Source organism: Propithecus coquereli, unplaced genomic scaffold (genome assembly GCF_000956105.1).
Source record: "Propithecus coquereli isolate 6110/MARCELLA unplaced genomic scaffold, Pcoq_1.0 Scaffold122, whole genome shotgun sequence".
Classification (NCBI taxonomy): Eukaryota; Metazoa; Chordata; class Mammalia; order Primates; family Indriidae; genus Propithecus; species Propithecus coquereli.
Window position 1 is genome coordinate 3,706,068 of NW_012136303.1, and position 15,957 is coordinate 3,722,024.

General features: G+C 56.9%; 1 protein-coding gene across 1 annotated transcript in view; it reads left to right on the plus strand.

Annotated features, from left to right (window-relative positions):
* Positions 1-15,957, plus strand: part of NOL4L (nucleolar protein 4-like) — a 121,391-nt gene that overhangs the window by 44,599 nt on the left and 60,835 nt on the right. Inside the window, exons 2-3 of the mRNA XM_012637744.1 lie at positions 3,560-3,715; positions 9,687-9,798. Of these exons, the coding sequence (XP_012493198.1) occupies positions 3,560-3,715; positions 9,687-9,798 (268 nt within the window). The remainder of the gene's footprint in view (positions 1-3,559; positions 3,716-9,686; positions 9,799-15,957) is intronic.

The window sequence follows — 15,957 nt, forward strand, 5'->3', positions numbered from 1 at the left end:
CCTTAGGGTGTAGCACACGTGGAGTCCAGGTGGTCACAGCTCACCAGAGGACAGCTCAAGGTGTGGCTCTGCAGACCTTGTGTGGCTTGAATTCTGGTTGCTACAGGACCTCTCCTTTCCTGTGTAAATCTCTATCATAGAGATAAGTGGGTTACAGCTGTGGTCCCCAACCCCTGGGGCCACGGCCCAGTACTGGTCCATGGCCTATTAGGAAGCCACGTATCACCGACTGAACTCTGCACCACCTCCCCCCACAACCAGCAACCACACCACACCCCACACCCCTACCCTTGGTCCATGGAAAAACCATCTTCCATGAAACCAGTCCCTGGTGCCGAAAAGGTTGGGGACTGCAGAGCTACAGGACCCAAGTCTGAACATCAGGGGAGACGGTGATCAATTTTTAAAGAGGGAGCTACTGAAAATTGCTTCCCTGAAGAATTTCTCTGGGATAATTTTATGGTGACACTGGACCAGGTGCAAAGCTGTTGTTTACCCAAGTCTGCCTAAGATTGGAGGTGGGAGGCTGGGATCCAAGCAGGCCGGGCTCTAGGCAGTGTGTTTTGTTGTCTTATCTGGGTCGGTTAGTTACACTTTGACTTCAGGAAAGCTTATTCCAGGTTTGTGGGACAGCCTTAGCATATTATTTAGGAATTAAATAAGACTGTGACTCTCTTCTGATGGCAGGTATTACCAAGGGGGACCCATTTTGTAACCTGAATGGATCGGAGGGACAGGAGATAAAAGCAGATTCCTAAACACAAAAAATCCAAACTCAGCAAAGAGATTAACCTTTACCAAGACTGTATGTGGCAGATGCTTGATCCTTGGAACATCCAAGAACTTTTTAGGCCCATTTTACAGATGAGGACACTGAGTTTTGAGAGGTAAAGAAGGGACATGACCTGCCCAATGTCACTGAGCTTGTGGGAGCTTCCATCTCACCTGTCTAAAATATTGTCTCTTCATTGGATTGTTTTCTTTCCCCGTGCCTCCCAACCAAATTATATCTCCTTCTTTTTCCAGAAATATCTGTGTTCTGGCCTGAAACAATTTTATGAGCAGGGAGGTCTATTCGCTTCTAAGCAGCTAAACCCATCATTATGCCTCTGGATTCAGATTATTATCGACATGTGGTGGAATTACCTCATTATACTTTTTAAAAAACTAACATTTTTTAAATTAAAGTTTAAAAACAAAGTATACAGATTCTAAGTGTTCAAGTGTAATGATGTTTCATAAACTGAACACACCTGTATAACCACCATCCTCTTACATTCATTCTTAAGGTTCATTTTGTTTATTTTTGCAATTGTGAACCTCTGGTTAGAAGTATAACTGACCTATTGTAACATTTGTCCTGTCCTGACCCTGTCGCCTGGCAGTACTTGAAGATCACCAAACTGCTGGGTAGTTACAAATCAGTCCTTAATGAGCACTTACAGATGGCCCAGGACTTCAGAGGAGGTGGGATAACCCAAGAAAGATTTAAAGTAACTCCTGAGAATTTAAAAACAGAAAAGTCATGGAATTTTATAGCTCATCTCGGAGATGAAGCTCAGGGAGATTGAAGAGTTTGCCCACTATCTCACAGCAAGGAAGCCAGACCAGTAAGTGGCTTCTTTTACACTTACACACACACACACAGACACAAACACACACCACACACACATACACACACACACACGCACGCACACACTATCTGAGAAGTCCCCACTGAAATGGATCCTGACCAGGAAGGAAGCCATTGGCGAGAGACACTGATCAGGGCTGGCGAGGTCACCTCCCAAGGACGCTGCCCGCTAGCTCTAGGGCTCAGTACCCCACATCCCAGATGCCCAAGCTGCCCTTCTTCCCCCATCTGCTCTCTGCTCTCAAGTGGGCTGCTGGCAATGAGACAGCCCTGCTGGCCCTTCGTGGCACATGGAGAAAGCTGCCAGATAAAACCCAAACCTGTCTGTGGCCAGAATGTGTTGTGAGCGAGCATCCCACACCAGCACGGCCTGTATTCTACTCGGACTGCAAAATCCGAGGTCCGAAGCCAGCTCCGCCACTTCCCAGCCACCACACCACGGGCAAGTCCCAACACTAACAGCCTCCCAGGGTTGTCACAACACTGGGCTCTGTCATACCTGGAGGAAACTTGGCAAACTGCAAAGCACTTCCTAATAGCAGTATTTATTGAGCGGTCCCTGTAGGCTCCGTGATAAGTGCCGCACACAGATCTCATTTATTCCCTGCAGTAGCTCATGGGAAAGGTGCTTCTGTTATCCCCATTTTAGAGATAAAGGGCTTGAGGCTTGAAGCAAAATAACTCCCCAGGGTCACGCAGCCACTTAAATGAGGGGGCCGTACTCAAACCAGTGCGGAGTGTGGCCAAGCTGGCCTGCCCAGCTGCCACTTAGAGCCAATCGATCATCCGGTAGTAGTTTACTGAGCATCTACCAAGCGTCAGGCACTGCTCTAGGTGCTGCAGAGAGCCGGGAAGGGACAGATGAAGCCCACTCCCTGCTGACATCCTTGAGTTGGGGTCCTTTGGGGAAGAATTCTCTTGGAGACGTGTCTTTTGGGCACTTTTAGAGAAAAGCCTGCCTCCTTTCCCCCAAATTCACTCTGTACTGCTTGCCCTTGATCTTTGAAGCCCCCTAAAGTCCTCACATTCTCCCTTAGGGAGATGCTGGCTGTCCCCAAGTCTGCATGCGTCCCATGCCTGTGAATCAGGAACTGTGTGCACTGAGCTGTCCCCTCCTGGTCTCGCTCCCCAGCCCCTTGCCCTGGAGTCTCCCCTGCAGCCCCTCCTCTGCTGGAGGGGAGGGCAGGCCTCAGCCCAGCAGCTGTTTGCTATTGAAGGACCCCGTCTTGATGCTGGCACACCTTGTCGGGCCAGCTGACAGCACTCGTGCCAGCCTGATAAGAGGCTCGGGGGGCCCACGGCCACCTCGCTCACCCAGCCCTGTCACCTCCACATGGCCTCGTGCCTGTTATTCTGTACGTCTCCACACACAAAGAGCCCGGGTGCTGTTGCTGGCGCTCAGCTGCTGGGGTGGGGAGGGCGGGCTGCTGTGAAAAGCTTTTCCGAAAGGCCGGGGCAGAGGCAGGAGTCACCCAGGTGATCGGAGCCATTCCCTCGGGACCCCAGCCCAGGACCACAGTGAAAGGTTACTGCTAATTGGCGAGCTCCTGATGGGGCCGCATCTATTTAGCACTCCCCCTCCCCAGAGACTTCCAGGATGGTCTTGGCACAGCGTGTGATGCGAGAGCTCCCCGCCCGAGTCTGGCACAATCTGTCTGAAATTGTGAACATGGAGCCTCTTGGTTTTTTAATTTGTATTTTCGTTGTTGTCGTTCTCTGCACATTGTTGCTGGTAGATTTAGCAGCAGCAGCCACCCCGACTCTGGTACCCACTCCTGGGAGCCCTCTTGGCAGGCTCCCTCCCCTCCCAACCCCAGACCCACCATTGGAGGCAGTGAGGTCCCGACCTGGTGCCCTGGCCTCAGGGCCCAGCTCTCACCCTGCCATCATCCCTGACACTAACACAGCTTGTCCACCCTGTCGCAGGGGGCAGATGGCCTGTCGGAGCCGGAGGGCATCTCTCTGAAGCGGGTCGCTGTGGTGGAAGATTTCTTTGACATCATCTACTCGATGCATGTGGAGAGCTCAGCAGAGCCAGGCAAAGCCCCCAAGCACGCGGGGCAGAAGAAAACCTACCGAGCGGTGAGATTTCTGTCTCTTTGCCTCCGCTGGCAGCCCCAGGCCTTGGCAGGAGGCCACGGGCTCCGCACATGTTGGGCTGGGGGATGGGGCAGGGAGCTGAGGCGTGATGAAGCGGCCTTTGGGGACCCAAGGGGGCACAGGGCAAGGGCAAGGCAGCCAGAGATGGCTCAGAGGGCGGGGCAGGCTCTGTGGCCTGAGCACAAAGGAGAAGCAGGTTGAAGGAGGGGAGGAGGAGGAGGGAGGGGACAAGGGCAGCTTCACTCTACCCCCAGGCCCTTGCAGCCTGTTCTGGGGCTGTGGGTGGGTGCAGGTAATAGTGATGGCAGATGCTCCTGGCCTGGCATTCACTGTGTGCCAGGGACCCTGAGAGCCTGATGTGGGTGAGCTCAGTCACTTCCCGCACAGCCCTGGGAAGTTGGGACTGGGAGTCCCCCAGGGGAAGTCTGAGGACCTGTTCCCCAGCCTCCAGGAGATCACAGTGGTACTGGGGTGGGGAGGCCGAGAGCAAAGGCTAGACACGTAGAGGCAGAAGTGTCTCCGAGACCAGCTTTGAGAGAGCAAGAACCCAGGTACCTGGGTGTTCCGCAAAGGCACCACCAGACACGGACTCTCGGTGCTGAGCCCTGGGGACTTCATGGGGAGGATGACATGTTAAGCTTCGGGTAGGCAGTAGGGAGCAGAGACAGCAGTCTAGGGGTGGGAGGAAGGCAGAGGCAGAGGGGACTGTGGCCAGACCCCGCAGGAGGGGCCTGCCTGTGTTGACTGTCGACTCCCATATCTGAATCTGTCGCCGTGTCACGCACAGCTCTGAACCGTTGGTCCAGTGTCCGCCACTAGGCCAGTGAAGCCAAGCACTTTATGCTCGTTCAAGCCTTACAGCAGTCTTGTGACTACGGCGCTGAGGTCCCATTTCACAGTTATGGAAACTGAGACCCAGAGAGTTGAGCGACCTGGGCAAGGTCACACAGCACCTGAGTTGCAGTCAGCCAGTGTCCTCAGGCCCCCTCCGCGGTGACTTTCTCTGCAGCTTCCTAGAGATGTGCCCTTCTGTGCCTGGGCTTTCCCACCCAAGGCAGATGTGAAACTCCCTACCCCAGGCTCTTTGTATAAATAGCCTTGGACTACAGTGGAGGTGGCTGTATATGTCTATCTTTCCCCCTATGGCCTGATTTTTTAAAAATCCAGCAGTCTGATTTGTCTTTGTCCTTGGAAAATGGCCTTTGCCCTAAATGGATCTTAAGGGTGGACCCCAGCGCCAAGGGCCTCAGAGAGGCAAGGTGATTTTCCATCCCCCCCACCCCCGGGCTTCGAGAAGCTGCTTGTGGGAGGGAGCGCTGAGGGTATTTCCACCAGAGGGTCCTAGAAGAAGGGAGAGACGCCCAGGCTGGGGCCAGCGTGGGTGCAAAGTGGCCCCTTGGTGCTGAGGAGACCCAGCCCCTCTTCTCAGCGTGAAATTGACCACTGTGCCAGGCAGCTAGCACGTGCCAGGCTCTGCATGTGGTACCTACTGTGCCCCACCTGAGCCTTCGTGTGTGTGACAGTTGTATGTCTGAGGCTGGTGCGGTCGTTACCCCCATTTCAAGATGAGGAAACTGAGGCTCGGAGAGACATGTAACCTGCCTGAGGTCATTCAGCCGACATTGAGAGCCAGGCCGCTGGCCCCAGAGCCTGTGCGCTGACCACCGCACATCCTGCCTCTCCACAAACCTCCCGTGGTCGGCTAGTAACTCCTATGGCTTGCTGTTGTCCAGGTGGATGGGCTCGGGCCAGCCGGGCCATGTGATTTCCCTGGCCCCTTTGGTGCCCACCAGGGCTCGCCCACAGGCTCTCCTTGGGTATTCATGGGCAGGGGTCTATGGCCTGCATGCCGCAGAGAGGGCAGGGCTGGGCTGGTCCTGCCAGCGCTCGTGTCCCTGGCCAAGCAGACTTCCAGCCCTTTGCTCTGCACTTCCTGGCTTCTCGTCCATATGCCCGCCGCGTGCCCCACTTCCCGCTGCCCAGCCTGGAGCTGGCACATGACTGGCGTCAAGCCAGCTGGGCTGCACACAGAGCTGGAATTTCAGCAGCAGGGCCAAGGCTGAGCGAGCAGGCCAGGGCCCTCCCGCAGTGGGTGTGAGGCCGAGGGGGCCGGCACACCTCCCTCTTCCCCCGTGCGCCTCCTCTCCCTCCTCCTCCTTCTCCCCATCTGTCACCCTTCTCATGCCACCCCCTTCCTCTTTGGAGGGCACAGGGTGGTGCCTGGATGCCTTTGTCCACCCTTCTCATCCGCCCCCATTTCCCTTGACCCAAGCCGAGCTCTTCGGCCCCACTCTGTGGACGGATATGAGGCCTCCGTCTGTGCCTGTGGGAAGAGCCCCCAAGGAAGCCCCGCCCTGATGGCGGCAAAGAGGCACAGCCTGGCACTGTGGGGCACGCGTCAGGCTGTTGGCTGAGGACGCTTGGATCTGCCTCTGTGCGTTTGCCAAAGCCAAATCCTGGGACAGCCCCACCTCTCTAGGGCGCGGGGCTTTCTGAATTCTTACAGGCCTGGGGTGCCGCCAGAGTCGGGGCACTGGTAGGACGGTGGGCAGACTTGTTCAGTGAACCAAAGGAGCCACATTCTTTGGTGGGAAAAACGGACTTTCTAGCTTCTACCGCTGTCCAGCAGTGGGTCAGGGAGGGCAGGTGACGAGCTTTCTGAAACTGGAGGTGTTTGAACCAGTGGCAGATGACCATTTACAATGGACAATGCAGGGGACTCCCATTTTAAGCGGGAAGCCCCTGCCCTACTTACCTCTGATGCAGCGTGACCCAGGTCCAGAGGATCATGGGGGTCTCACCAGTGCCAGGGTGCGGGGAAGGTTCTGGGTGGCTCTACAGAGCTCCCTGAACCCATTTAGAGGTCTGGTCCTTTTTGCAAGGGGCTTTCTGGCTATTCTGGTTCCTGCACCCACCTGGGTCGGAATGAGCCCTTTTGCTTCCTCTCTGTCTCCCAGGGTGCTGGTAGGCCAGATCAGGTTCTAGGGTCTGGATCTGGCTGCCCAGGCCACTTTGGAGCTGGAGCCAGATGTGGTCAGCAGCTGCTCCAGGCCCACCACGTGCTAATCCACCCGCAGGGCAGAAGGAGGATCTTGTAAAGTGGTGCAAATCCCCCCAATTGGCCTCATCTGTCTTTGTCGGCCTCTGAGTTGGGGAGCGAAATGGGGCCTTGCAAGTCAGCGACTCTGCAAATAGCTCCTGCTCTCCCTGCCACTGAAAGCTCTGTTTCTACCACTAGGAAAAAAGTAAAAGGCAAATTCACATACAGGTCTCGATGTCCAGGCAGGAGGTGCTGAGAGCAAGGCAGCAGGCAGCCCAGGGCAGCCGAGGGAAACTGGGTGGGGATAGGGGTCTGAAGCTCCACTCCTTGAACACAACAGCTCCACCTTGATCTGTTTCACGTTTGGGGCAGCAGCGTAAGAGTCTGTTTCTAGAACAGGGTCTGTAGCTCTGAAACCATCTGAAAACCACCATCCTATTGACTAGAGCATCTGCTAGGATTGTCCTCCTGGTTTTAGCTCATCGTGTGGTCCTGTGGCCTTGGGCATCTATGCACACAAACAGAAATGGAGGTCCCATTTCTGGTCCTGGGCAAGCCAGGAAAATAAACCAGAAGCTGCCTGCAGAAGGTTGGGGTGGGGTTGGGCGGATGTCCTCGTCCATACAGGTCCCTGCAGCAGCGCAGAGCCGGGCTGGACTGGGCACTTTACTGACTCCCTGGGGAGCTCTAAGCAAAGCTGCAGCAGCTACAGCTCTGCAGGCCAGGGCTTCCCTCCCTGGCCATCTGACAGCTCTAAGGACTTCTCACCTACTGGCCTTCAGTCCACCTCTCCCACCTTTCTGTGGTACCCAGGGCCAGAAGATGTATGCCCAGACCTCCCCCTCCCCAGAGCACGCCAGCCAGCCTTTGCATACTGCTGACTACCTCGCTACCGAATAAGGCCGGGCATCTGCGGCCACCATTCCCACCCCTGAAGAGGGAACTGATCCTGTGCCCTCAGCAGGCCAGAGGACAAAAAGATCCCCTGCCCATCCTGTGTGCAGCGCTTCCCAGAGGAGCCGGGCTATGAGGCCCTCCCTGAACCTTTAAAAAATATTTCTCTGCCGAGCGTGAGCAAGCAAGCTCCGAGTAATTAAGTAGGGCTGCCCCGACGGTATGGACCTGTCCTTCCTTTTCCCAGATGACTGTGCAACCCTCCTCCCCCAAGTCCTCTGCTCAGCTCTCCTGAGGCCTGACCTGGGGTGCCGTGTCTCAGGGGAGCCAAGGGGGTTGCCTGCCTGCCGGCCCACGTCAGCCACAGCCCTCCGCTCTGCCCAGCACGTGCCCTGCCCTCCTGCCCACTTGCTCCTGCAGCCGTCAGCCTTTCAGCCGGGCACATCCCTCCTGACCCAGCAGGCCCGAGAGGAACACACTGTCCCCAAGCCTTCCCGGCAGCTCCAGGCCGGGAATGATCTCCATGTGCCTGGCAAAAAAGCCCCCATCCCTTGGCTGCACCTCTGACTGTCACTCTCCCATCCACTGGCTCCAGTCAGAGACACTAGGGTTTGCCCTTGTCCCTGACCTCCAGAGGAAGGCAATCAGACAGGGAATTTGGAAGGGAGATAACTCATCAAGGAGCCTCTCTGCTCCGCAGAGCATCAAATCAGCTGAGAAATAACAACTGTGTCACCAAAATTAACTCCACGTTTGCAGCCGGCAGGACTAGCCCCTGGAACTCTTGCAGGAGGACTGAGCTGGGAGTCTGCCTGAGCTGTTCTCTGAGGGCCTGGCCACAGTGTGAGGCACCCCAGCCCTTCTGCATAGCCCCGCCCTGCCCCGCCCCTACCTCCCAGCTGTGGCAGAGGTGCAGCAAGACATTCGTGCATCCGGGAAGGAGCAGACTGGTGCTATCCCAGAGGGGAGGCAGGGCCCAGAGCAGCCCCCTCCACCGCAGCCACCTCTCCCAGCCAGGCTGCAGCGAGGACGCTGGAACGCTTGGGCGATGCTGCCCCTTAGTGGAGAGGAGCGGGAGGACCCAGGCTCTGGAAAGCACGTGTGAAAACCAATGACTGGGCAGCCTCAGCCCAGGGAACGGGGACTGAGGGGACCCTGTGGCCCCCACAGGCAGCCACATCAGGGCCAGCAGCTTTCCAAAACCCAGAGCGAGAGGAGAGGGCTGGACTTACCTCCTCCCTGCCCAGCCTTTTGCTTGTCTCCCCTCCCTCCTCTCTCTACCTCCCACCACCTCTCCCCTCTCCACCTCCCACCACCTCTCCCCTCTCCCTGCCCAGGGAAGGCCCTCTGGGGGCAGCTCTGGGGTGGTGTGACCTGGAGCATGGGCTTCCATCTGGCACTGCTTCAAAAAAGCTGTGTGACCTTGGTGAGTTGGTTCATCTCTCTGGGCCTCAGGCACCTGGAACACGGGGGTCCCTACAGCCTGTCCAGTTTGAAAAACCCGATGCCCTGGCACCAGCCCTTCACAGCTCTCCCCAAGAAGGTTCTTGATCTGTGAGTTATCACAGGAAATAACTCACAGAACCTCGGGTTGTGCTTATTGGCTGAGAGCCAATGAATTTATAAGTGGGTCTCAGTTTATCCATCTTTAAGTGAGGAAGTTGTTTGCCCCTCCCTAGAGCAGTGTTTGTAAGCTCATGTTTAGTAGCAGCAATAAAATGTTCTGGGAGGAATGTTACTTATTAGAACATAGGTTAAAGGCTAGACAATGCTTAAAGGCTTTGCTTTTTCAATTTTTAGCCTCCTTTATTCAGATTTTTAAAACAAATGGCTTTCCACAAAAGCACTGACTCGTTTCCACCGCTGAGAGTGGAGGACACCTGCCCCTTGCTCCGCAGATCCCTGACTGTCCTCACGAGGGCCAAAGCGCCTGCCACGGAAGTACAGACCTTGGTGACCTCGTGGCCAAGTCACCTCCCCGTGGATCCACATAACAAGCGCAGCTCTTCTCTCCCCCAGATCGCAGAGACCTACGCCTTCCTCCCAAGAGAGGCTGTGACCCGGTTCCTGATGAGCTGCACGGAGTGTCAGAAGAGGATGCACTTTAATTCCAATGGCCTGGAGCCCAAAGGTAGGGGGGGCGGTGCGCTGCGGGCTCAGCTGGGGCCATCAGACTAACACTGGCAGGGCCGGCCTTTGCTGGCACCGACGGAAAGGTGCAGGTCCAGCAGCTGTCACCAGTCCTGGGGGCCAGTGTGAGTCGATGGCTCTGCCCAGGGAGCCTTGTTTTGCTTTAACATTTTTAAAACTCAAGTTTAATTTAAAACCAATAACACACACACACACACATACACACACACACACACACACACACACACACACACACACTCATTCACATGTACACACAAACCAACAAGTTTCTCTTGCCCTCAAAGTCCAGGCCAGCCCCTCTCCCCTGATTCTCAGCCACCCTGCCTCATTCTCGAAGCTCCACCCAGGTCTCACTCTCGACTGTTTCCCCTGTTTCTCCGAACACAGGCCTGAGCCCGTGGTCTGGCCCGTGTGCCCCCTGAGGACAGGAGCACACGCCCGGACGTGTGCCTCCTGCATCCTGTGCGCCTCCTCCCTCCCTGTGCACACCCACGTGGCCTCTAGTCGTAAATCCATGGGGACTGATTAGAATTTTAAATGCCCAGAGCACTGTGGCCAGCCACAGTCAGTGCCCTGGACCAAAGTCCATGCTCTCCGGCTCTGTCCTGCCCCAGTGAGAGCAGCTGCACCCCACTTCAGCAATGCCCCCCACCGCCATGCCCCTCAAACTGAACATCCCCGGAGGCCTCCAGTAAATCTGGGAGCCCTCTGCTCACAGATGGCTTTGGCACAACGAGACAGGCCAACATTGGGCCGGTGTGATCCTGACTCTGCCCTGAGAGATGGTGCCCGGGTGGGCAGTCACCGGGCTTCTAGGTCTTCCCAGCTCACAGTGCCAGCTCCTGGGATCAGGCCTGGGGGAGTTGCTGAGGTCAGGGGGTGTCTGCCTGAGGACGGAAACAGAACTCGGAACGTAGGGTGAGCTGTTTATGCGGGTGGTGCTCACGTGGTATCCACGGACTCCGGGGAAGAAAAATCAACAGCAAAGCCCGAGCAGGTGATGGCAAGGGGATGGGAGCACGGGCGTCAAGCGTGGCTTCCCTCTGCACTCAGTTGTCCCTGACACCAGCTCACTCATCAAATCCAGAGGTTTCTTGCCTGTGGGAGCGTTGGGCCACGGCTGCCTCATCAGGGCACATGGAACAGCTCCTAAATCACAAGGGACAGGAACCGATCTAGTTGGTCCCTCATAAGTGCTGGCTCCAGTGCTGAGAACAGGGCTCCAGGGCCGTGCCGCCGGGGTTTGAATTCCAGTTCTGCCACAGGCAAGTGACTTCATCCCCTGAGCCTCGGTTTCCTCATCTGTGAAATGGGGTCTGTATTGGTACCTGCCTCAGAGGGCTGATGAGATTTGAGCGTTAGTCCCTGTACCTGGCATGGGGCTACTGTGCAGGAAGGGCGAGCTGTGGCTGTTGCAGTTACTGTGACAACGCCGGGTGCCTGAGGGAGTGATCCTGGCGATGCTGCCCCACGTGGCCTGGCCTTGGCTGGGTGGCTACAACCCCTGGGCCAGGCAGCATTTGGTACCTGCAGATGGGGGAGGGGGCTTTCCCTGCTGCCCTCCCCACCCTGCCAGGGGCGTGTACCCTGGTGGTGGCTGCCTGGTTCCTGCCCACCCATCTGCCTGCCCCCCCATTGCTGTCCTCATTGTTTCCATAGCAACCGGCAGGGTCAGACAGAACTGCTCGCCTGGAGGAACAGAGGTGAGGCCAAGAGGGGCTACATTTGTGGGCTGCTCTGGGGTGTCTACAGGCTCCATCTACACCACTCCCCTGCTGCACGTCGGCTGTGTGGAGGCTGTTCCTCACCTCCCCCTGCACTCCTCTCGGCAGGCGGAAGGTCTCCCAGGGCTGCAGGCTCCACGCCTCATCCGTGGGCTTCTATGTGGCTGGGAGGGCAAGGCCAGGCATAGTAGCAGCCTGTGACCCCCATGCCCCGAGCCCCAGGGAGGAGGAAGGAGGAGAGTGGGGAGTGGGGAGCACACAGGCCCGAGGCCTGGAATATAAACCAGCTGGGTGGCTCTGTGCTGGAACCTGACTCCCCTGGGGCTTGCTCCTGGCAGGACAGAAGGCAGGAGCCGGGCCATCCTTTCCCATCCTCAGGCACAGGGCAGCACACCTTCCCGTCCCAGGGAGAGGAGAAGGCCCTGAGGGAGCAGGCGATAGCGTGGCCCGTGGAAACACGTGGGCTGGGGCTCAGGCCGTGTGCAATCTGTTCACTGCTGTGTGTCCCTTGACAGGTTAGGGAGCCTCTCTGAGCATCTCCTGATTATAACAGCTACTACAGCCCTATTAGTCCTGCTTTACAGCCAAGGAAACTGAGGCACAGAGAAGTATTGAGGTGAAATCCCTCATCCAGGTTCTCCCAGGAGATAGAAGTGAGGCAAGAGAATTGGTTTTCTCATCAGCAAAACAGAAGTAACGCCTTCCTCTCAGGGCTGTGGGGATGCAGTCGAATTAAATGAGCCCATTGTGTAGGATACCTGCCTGGTACATGTGGGTGCCTGGGGAACCCCAGCCGGTCTCCTGCATGTGTGTTGCACCACAGTGCCCACACACAGGTTGCCCACGTCCAGGTGGCCCCACAGAGAGACAGCCTCCACCAAGGTGGGGTCAGTAACGCGCCCCCCCACGCCCTCTCGGCTGGCATGCTGGGTCCACGTCCTGAACACAGGGTGACAGGGAAGGGTTTGGTTTCTGGAAGCTGCCAGTGGAGAGCTTTAGAGTCTGAAAGGCTCCCCTGTCTGCTAAATGGCCAGAGGCATCGGCCTCCTGGACCATCCGTGCCAGCTGGCAAGTCTCCCTCCTGCCCCAGCGGAGAGCCTGGAGATGCTATCTCTGCCACCATGCCGGCCCCTGGACACGGCCAGCAGCCAGCTCCTTCCCCAGTACCGCTGCCACTGCCACGCCAGCCTTCCCTTCCCTTCCAGCCTTCCCTTCTCCCTCTCGCTGCTGGGAAAATCGGAGCCTCCCCAGCCCCAGGGCAGGCCCAGTGTTCCTGTCCCAGGAAGGTGGGGAGGGAGGAGGGACAGGGAACAGGATGGAGATTCTCAGGGCTGCTGGGAGAATGCCTTGCTTCCTGGCCTCACGTTAACAAGAAAGAAAGGAAGCAAAGTGGCCTCCCTTGCTCAGCGTTTGTCCCCAGCAGAGTGTGGGGGCCTGGACAGCCCCACACCCTCCCCCAGCGCCAGGAGCATAAACAAAGGAGGCCGCAGAGGATCAGGAAGTCCGAGGATGGGAAATTCCAGGGCCTCCCGGCTCCACGCTCCTCTTCCTCCAGCCCCCGACTGAGTCCAGGCCGCAGAGAGGAACGAGCCTAAGAACTGGGTGTGCCCTCAGACCAGCCCTGGCTCTTGGGGACAGGGACCTCTGGGGGCATATTTGTTTCTGTCTTCTTTGTGGCAAAATGTCGTTGCCTGTTTGCAGACTGGGAGTTGGCAACGGGCAACAATAGTTACCCTTCCTCAGCAAACAGGTTGTCTGCTCAGGTCGCCGTTCCTTTGCAACCAGGCCCCGACTCCTCCGCGTGGTTTCCAAGGCCCTCGTCCGTGCCTGGCCCCACCGGATCCCTCCTTCCATCCTTCCTAACGTGACCCTGTGCCAGGCCATTCGCTTGCCCCACAGAGCCGGTTGTGTGCTCGCCCCGCTCGCTCGCCCGTCCTCTCCCTGCTCTCATGCTCACTTGCCGGGGGGACTACGGGAAGGCCGTGTGGCCCCTCTGTGTGCTGCTGCCTCATCTGTAAAATGCGGGTATTAATACCAGCCCACCTCCTCATGGGGTTCTTGGGAGCATCAGACAAGAGGGTCTGCGTGGAGCGCTCAGCAGGTGCTCAGTTAGCTGCTGGGGAGGTGGGTGGGGAATCCTGTTCAGAGCCCCACGAAGCTTTCTCAAGCTACTCCAGGGCCTCTTCGCTCTTCCCCCAGCCCCTACCTCTAGTGGACTCGAGTCAGTCCCGCCCCGCCCACTCCTCGCTCTTGTTTCCTGAGCCCAGGGCTGTGCACGGTTTCCTCGCCTTCCCCACCCTGAGCACACTCACATCAGCGCCCCTTGAACACTTGCCGATCCATCGATTCACTTCCCCAGGAAGGAGATTTTTCGTCACCTTCTGAGCTGGCCCCAGGCCTAGGATCTCTGTTTCCAAGTCTGAACCCCATCAGGCTGGCCGGTCTCGAGCCCTCTCTGTCCCAGGCCCTCCACACATCCCTCGACACCCAGCCCTTCCCGCGAGATCTTTCGCACCCTTGCCCCTGGCGCCCGGAAGCCACCCTTGTCTCTGGACTGAGAGTCCTTCCATTCTGTGGGTGAAAGTGCATGAGAATTACCACCTTATCTTCCACCTGGGCAAATGAGGGCCACTGCCCCCGCTGGGGTTTGCCTTGGTGGGTGAGTGCCCTTGGCGCAGGCCGGCGTGTGGCTGGCGTGGGCAGAGCGTCTGCGTCGTTGATTGTTCCCAAGGCTGCGTGAAACTAAGTCTAGCACTTGGGCCGGTTTCAATCTTCCTTGGCAAAGAAGCGTCGAAACTTTTCTTTGGGCACTTCCTCTGCTTGTCTTACCAGCAACCTGCCAGATTATTTAGGCTCCACGGCCTGTGCTAGCATCTAGCTCACCTCTCCGTGGTAACCATGTCCCGAGGTGCAGTGGCGTCAGGTTATTTGTGGTGGCTTGAGCTTGGCTACCACATGTGTTGACCACAGCAGGGGCCTGGCCTGTGCCTCAGCAGAGCCCCGGGAAGCCACTTCTTCCTTCTTCCTTGTTCATGTCTCCACCTGAGTCTGTCCCCGCCCTGGCATTTGTCCCACCCGTGAGCATCCGACTCCATGCAGCTTTCACTGGCCTCTGCTCCTCTTTCCCACTGAGCTGATGCGCTCGGTGTGCACCCACTGACTGCATCAGAACACAGGCAGCTCCCGCTGCTGGACGCCTGCCTGCCTTTCTCCTCCCCGCCATCGGCGCCGCGGCTCATTTCCTGACCTAGAATGTCCCCTGCCTACCCGACCCTGCCTCCCCGACTGAACTCTCACTTCTGGAACTGCAGGGTCAAGCATTTCCCTGCACATCTGCTCAGGATGTCACAGCTTCCCCAAGACAAGGGCATCCTGCCTTCCTCTTCCCTGGACTCTCCCAGCTGACCTCTGGGCACCAGAAGCATTTTTTGATCTGTGGAGGTGCTGGGGAGGGAGCAGACCAAGGAAGACCCCCTTCTCCCACCTCCCAAGTGTGCCATCCTCGCCATCGTTTTATTTTTCCTGAGCCAAACTGTGTAACGGGCTGTATAAAAGCTACTTTCTCATAAGCGATCATGACATTTCAGTCAGGACATGGGTGACCATCAGTAAAAGGACACAACTCCCTGCCCCTGTGGGCTACGAACCCAGAGAATGGCTGCTGCATCACCCGATGAGGTCTAACCGGGGGCCACAGAGTGAGGGGCCTTTACATGGTCCGTGCTGTTTCGCAGCTTCTTGCCAGACAGCCTCATCTGTGAGGAAATGAAACAGAAACAGCAGAATTCTGTCCCAAGGTCCACAGTCCAAAAACAGGATCCACGGCTCTTTTGAGCAACACCATCTCCACGTCGGCGCTAGGACGCCTGCCTGACTTATTGTATCTGACTCGATCGATTTTGGGGGGCCAGGCCCTAAAACCACTCTGGGCTTAAGGAAGTCAAGTCTGGGTTGACAGTGGGGTGGCAACGAGAAGAGGGCCCCAAAACGCATTTTATTTTTTGGATTTTTGTGTGTGTGTGTCTGTTTTTGTTTTTTGAGACAGGGTCTCGCTCTGTCACCTGGGCTAGAGCGCCGTGGCATCATCATAGCTCACTGCAACCTCAAACTCCTGGGCTCAAGCGATTCTCCTGCCTCAGCCTCCCGAGTAGCTGGGACTACAGGCATGCACCACACCATGCCCGGCTAATTTCTTCTATATACATTTTTAGTTGTCCAATTAATTTCTTTTTATTTTTAGTAGAGACGGGGTCTTGCTCTTGCTCAGGCTGGTTTCGAACTCTTGAGCTCAAACAATCCGCCCACCTCGGCCTCCCAAAGAGCTAGGATTACAGGCGTGAGCCACTGCGCCCGGCCCTCTTAAAATTTTTTACTTTAAACTTTTCTCTGTCATTGCTTTTGCTGTTGCTTATAAA